At 40.7% G+C, this 6,000-nt stretch overlaps 1 protein-coding gene across 1 annotated transcript in view; it reads right to left on the bottom strand.

Annotated features, from left to right (window-relative positions):
* The window catches only part of LOC121925326 (protein eyes shut homolog), a 361,923-nt gene that overhangs the window by 266,704 nt on the left and 89,219 nt on the right, over window positions 1–6,000 (bottom strand). Inside the window, exons 5-6 of the mRNA XM_042457345.1 lie at window positions 4,552–4,676; window positions 3,074–3,198 (exon numbers count right to left, since the gene is read on the bottom strand). Of these exons, the coding sequence (XP_042313279.1) occupies window positions 3,074–3,198; window positions 4,552–4,676 (250 nt within the window). The remainder of the gene's footprint in view (window positions 1–3,073; window positions 3,199–4,551; window positions 4,677–6,000) is intronic.

The raw sequence follows: 6,000 nt of genomic DNA, 5'->3' as shown, positions 1-6,000 counted from the left end.
ATTATTATTATTATTATTATTATTATTTGCTTAAGGAATACAGCTTAAAATCAGGAGATGGGAACAATGAACTAGGTTTACCTTTTTTAAATTCTGGTAACTATTTGATAGCAAAGACATTGGCCATGTTGGATTTTTCTTTCCTTTTATCTGACAACCCTATCCATCCCTAACCACATACTGTTGCCAGATTTCAGGACATGAAACCTCAGTTTTCCTGGGTCATCTCCATGCAGGAGATGAAGGTGCAAATTATCCAGGCCTGGTGGACTAGAATCCTGGCTAGAATCCAGACTAGAGGAGAGGACTACATGCCTCCAGCTTAAGTAATTTGCTAGTTTGCAAGAATTAATTGATTTGTTGCTACAACTTGAAAAGTCTGTGTATTTGCTTAGTTAGCTTCCATTTCCCCTCCCTGTCATTGTGGCACCAGGGTTCACCCTCTACTCTGTTGTGATTTGCATCCATGTTCTAGCTAGAAGCATGTAGGCTAAATTAAATGTCCCTTATCCCAGTGAGAAGGAATAAAATCCTTTAATTTCATCTTGATCTGGAAACAGCATCATTAGCAAACATTTCTGTCTTAATTTCCAAAGAGAGAGAGAAAGAGAGAGTATTTGAATGACAAGCTGTGAACAACTGGTTGGTAATGCATATATCACTTAATAACATTGCCAATGGTCACTCCTACATCTCAGGCTTTGGTCTGGAGACCTCAGAGCCTGAAAGCATCCTTAACTGGCAACCCTATGCATGACTGGTGGTGATACTGACAATTGAAAGCAAAAAAGACATTTTGTGGTGGGTCATGAGTTAGCACAAAAGTTAAATGCCACAGGTCAGTCATTAAACATAGAAGCAGATGGTGTAATGTTCTTTTTGTAAATGCAAAGACTCTCCCCTAATTTCCATGTGTTTTGTAGATACTGTGTTGACACCTGTAACAAATCACAGCAACCACCATGAATAGGGGCCGAATCACATATTACATCATTAGGAATTCTTTGCCTGTAGCTGCCCATATGGAGACTGGGGGTTTTTTTTTGGGGGGGGGGGGGGCCATAGGATTTGTCAAGTGTGGACAGATTTAACCTTTTTCTCTTACATCCCCAGAGAAGCCTCTAGGGAAATGTCATTAAGTTGCAGAGGGGTAGATGTGCAGATTTTTCAGAGTATTCCAATTGTGTCCCTGTTCTGTTCCTGAGGGCGCTATTTCTGAGAACTGTTCTAAAGCGTTCTCAGAAATGGCGCCCTCTGGAACGGAACGGGGATGTGATTGGAACACTCGGCGGCAAAGGCGGCATTCCAGCGTGCAGTAAAATGGGGTTCTTGGCTCCATCACGTTCCGTGCACGCCCGCGTGTGCACACATTTTAGAACGCACTTTCAGGGCCAGTGCGATAAACTTCCATAAAAGGAAGGTGGCTTACACCTGAGCATTTTGAGTTTGTCCTTATTTTTTGTTTTATTTTTCAAGAGTCCTGATGCACACCCAGCTATGGCACATTCTGTCCATTTTTCTGGTTGGCAAATATAAATTATCAAGGGTACACAGCCTGAACATTTACAGTTGGGTGAGGTTTTCAGAATGAGGGTGAGCATAACCCCATCCTCAGATGGGATAAACTGGAGCCACAGCTGTGGAGGAAGATCATGATCCCCCACTTTCAGATCAATCAAAGGGAGTAGCCTAAGTCACCACCTGATTCTCCAGGCACATTCTACAATTATTAACAATCATGTGGTGTAAAGTGTTCAACAGATTCCTGATGGGAAATGTATGATAAAGCCCTTCTCATAATATGACTATGATTACCAAGCTCGTGGGGAAACCCATTCATATAATAAATGTACCAAAGGAAGGCCTTGCAAGGAGCCAGAGGCTGAAAAGAAGGCTGCATGATTACCACTGTTGGCAGTAGTAGTGCCTTATCTAATCAGGATCCCTGTGCTGTCATGTTTGTTGGTTTTGTATCCTACTGTGCACCATGCTTGCTGTTTTAGTAACTATGAAGGTGTGTGACTCTCATGTGCATCTAACCTGGTCAGTCATAGGCTTGAAAGAAAGAGTTAGGGAATTGGCTACAGGGCAGGTGGTTGAACTTTGTGTGGCAGCTTCAGTAATCTCCTCATGGATTTTCTCCTCTTAGGAAAGATGCAGATGAGTTAATGGTAATGCACAAGCTATCTTACTCCAAAGGGCTGTCAATAATGCCATTCTGGTTCAATTCTGTGTAGTGTGTTATACATCCTTCAACTAGGCCACCTGGTTAGTGTGCATTGTGCTCCTAGTTTGTGGAACTGTAGCAAAAGGGCAGAATTTGGAACTGTGATATTAGATCAGCTTTTCAAATCCTTCCAGTCTACCTCACTGATTGTGAGTGACTGTGTTGGTGTTTGAGGTCTTATTTTACACAGACACTGTGTTATCCATGGGATGCTTTGTATCATGTATGGCTTTTTGAAAAGTTTAGTTCTTTTGAAGAGTTTAGTTTAGAGATGGGGAAAGGTAGCTGAGAATCAGGCCACATTTTTACAACACATTTCCTTACCTCGGTGATTTCTTATTTGTGGGCTCTAAGGAAAGCAGCCAATGCAAGTAAGACTTCTAGAATAAAGGAAAGTGTGGCCCACAGAGCAGCAACTTGCAACATGGCCATTTATCATTTTCAGTTACTTTTTAAAATGAGAAAAACAAGTTTATTTCAAAATTATAACTAACAATAATCTACTTTTAGGTTTCAGAACTGTTAGCTAACTACTTTGAAAAGCAACTTTTTGAACTCTATATACAGTTGAAATGCCAACTGCTGCTGTTTGTGCTGGCACAGGAGGGAGAATAGCTGGTGACTACCCACAGGTCCTCAGTAAACAGAATTCAAAAAGAGGACACAGTGAAACTGCTCCTGGGTGTTAATGAGAATGCAAACAATGCCAATATATAACAAAGACTGTCATCACAGGAGAGAGAAGTATTCTACTTGTGGAAACATTTTGAAATCATAAGAAACTACTTACTAGGGAGGAAAAATTTAAGACATGATAAAGGATTTATTGGGAACTTAGCAACATACCACAAATCCAGGCTGGCAGTAACAGGTGTAACCCAAGCCTGGTTCATTCTGGGTACAGATCCCATGTGTGCAAGGATTAGAAGCACATTCGTTGATGTCATCTTCACAGTGGAAGCCTTCCCAACCTGGCAGAATGAGAAAAAAAGAATGTGCACATCATTCATTCATTCATTCATTCATTCATTCATTTATTTTATAGACATCTTTTTCCCAAAATGGGATTTATCACTGACTTTTGGTTCCATAGAACCAAAAATAAAAATAATTATTTATGTATAATGGGCAGAAGAAACTACCAGCATGTAAATTAAGCCACAAAGGGCTCCAGTTCCTTGTTTTAACAGGACAAATTAGTCATGATTCACTTAGGCCCGGGGCAGACAGACGCAATGGGCCACCATCGTCACGTATGAGGGGCGGCTCTTCCAGACACCCCTCACCCCTTGCTTGTGACGAGGGCGTCAAAATAGCGGCACCCTGTACAGATGGGCACCACCATTTTGATGCCATTGTGACATTGTGAGTGCACCACTGGTGCACTGTGGCATCATAATCGCGCTGCAAAAAGAATCCGCTTTTTGCGCAAGGAAGCCATGTGGTTTGTCCGCTGCAGTTTCCTCACACAGCAAAACAAGGCGCAGGCTGACCGCCCTTTTTGGGTGGTCTGTACCCTGCCTTAAATTCCACTGGTTTTATTGTGTGTGCTTTAAGCATTGGCACAGGCTTAAATTCCACTGTCACATTGGCAGTGCAGCACTAGCATAATGGGGCTGTCTTCAACTTTTCCCTGCAGCTTTAGGAGACAAAGCTGACTTGGGAGTTTCCCAGACAGCTAGAATTTTGGGGGACATGAGTCAGATGGAGAGATTGCCCGCACTCCCACTTCTACCAGACCCTGATGCTCTATGCTAGGAGGACCATCTTGGGATCCTGCTCTAAATCTAGGATCCAACCATTATATTTCCCATCTATGATGTCATGGCTGAAAGCCAGATAGCAATTTAAGCCAAACCCATTCATTGCCAAGTCAGTTCCTAGAATGGTCCTAATTCAAAATGCAAACTATTTGTTCTACAAATTTATTTTTACAGTAATATTTTATCATTCTGTCCCACACATGACAAAATTAAACACTTTAAAATGCTAATTAAAATGACTGATCTTATGTTTGGACTCCAGACAATCTTTAAGTGCATTCAATTGCTTCCATTCAAAGAAAAATATATCTTTCTTTGTTGTAGGGCTGTTTTTTTTTTAATGAAGAGGTTATATTTGTTTCCACTTAAGAATAATTTCTGAAGCAAGTAAAAAGGAATTTCTTGGTACGTTATATTCTGTTTACAGGAAACACTAACCACATAGCTAAATTTCCAGTATGCCCCTTATAAGCCTGGTAAAGAATGTTCTCTACAGCCAGAGTCCTTCAGTAGTAACATACTGCAATTTTTTAAAAAATTGTTTTATTTTCCACCAGTTACCTCTCTGACATCTGCAGAAGTAGCCATTAATAAGGTCTTCACAGACTGAGTTATGTAGGCAAGGTGAAGAGTTGCACTCATTGATGTTTATTTCACAAAAATGACCCGAGAACCCATCTGGGCACCTACAGATATAATTAATACATAATTAAGCATAGTATACTTTAACATAATATTATGCAGCAATAAATAAAGTACAGACATCACTGACATTCTCCGACTTGCTGTTGTCTCGTTCAGCCTCCCACAGCGATTTGCATGTATCTTATTGGCTAAGTTGACTGGGGATGGCTAAAGTTATAGTCCAATATATTGGAAGGGTGCTAGATTGGGTAAAGTTGGTCTGGTCTTTTATTGTTGTTGTTGTTATACAGATCTTGGTAAGCGGACTTACATATGCAGGAATTAGATTTGCACAGTTGCATAATGTCTACATCCAGTAGAGGGCAAAGTGCCTGATGTACATTGGGCTCCACTACACATCAGGTATTCTTGTTGCTGTCCCATTAGACATCTACATAATTCTGTAAAGGGGTTTTGTATTGCCTCTGCTACATAGCTAAGCATACTAAAGTTACGTTAACAGGCCATATAAGATTCTGTTACATGCTTTATAGTCTTCATGCTAGAGAAGCTAAACTCTGCCCTAGGAACCATCCTCCTAGGCCAGCACTGGAGAAGTCACCATCTTTCATGATGGCAATGCCACACTGATTTTCTATACTCCTGTCTGAACTATGATTGAGAGTGAAATTATTTTGATGTCTTTGGTGGATTACGTTCATTTGGGGGTTAAAAGGAAAGAATAGGATCATATGGGTTTTGCTCTCAGCAGCTTTGATACGGTCAGCTGTCAAGACCTTCTGGAATAGTTTAATGGGTTAGGAATTCCAGGTGGGAAAGATGCAAATGAGGGTTTTGAATGGCTGTTGCTTCTTCCCCTGTGAAGTAACTCATGGGCCCTCACAAAATTACATCCTTTCACTCTTAATGGGCCATGTTTACATGAACTCCCTTGCAGACGTTTTCTATCAGCTTGCCCAGAGATATCATTGATAGCACACTTATCATTCTTTTTCAACTAATTTCGATAAAGCCACAGCTGCCTTATTTCTTATTTCCACAAAAGATTCAAAGGCCAATGTCTGGTGCTCGGGATAAGAGGCAGCTACTCCACTTCAAAGTATGTTTGCTTAGAAATGATACCAGATAAAATGTCAAAATAGCAGCTGCATTGCCTGTGAAGGTAGTGATACTAATAGGAAAGAAATGAAAACATGCACTTAGAGGACATCAACATGTTTGACAGTCAAAATATTCAGAAGACTGATAGCAAGATGAAGATTCAAATAACAGCCGTTTTAATAGCGACCTTGATTTGGACAGACCAGGGTATCTCCCCCCTCCCCAGGTTTTTTTCTTAATAAGTGCTTTTAACATGTGATTCTA

Source organism: Sceloporus undulatus, chromosome 1, assembly GCF_019175285.1.
Source record: "Sceloporus undulatus isolate JIND9_A2432 ecotype Alabama chromosome 1, SceUnd_v1.1, whole genome shotgun sequence".
In the NCBI taxonomy this organism is placed as follows: Eukaryota; Metazoa; Chordata; class Lepidosauria; order Squamata; family Phrynosomatidae; genus Sceloporus; species Sceloporus undulatus.
This window is presented reverse-complemented; position numbering and strand designations above follow the sequence as displayed.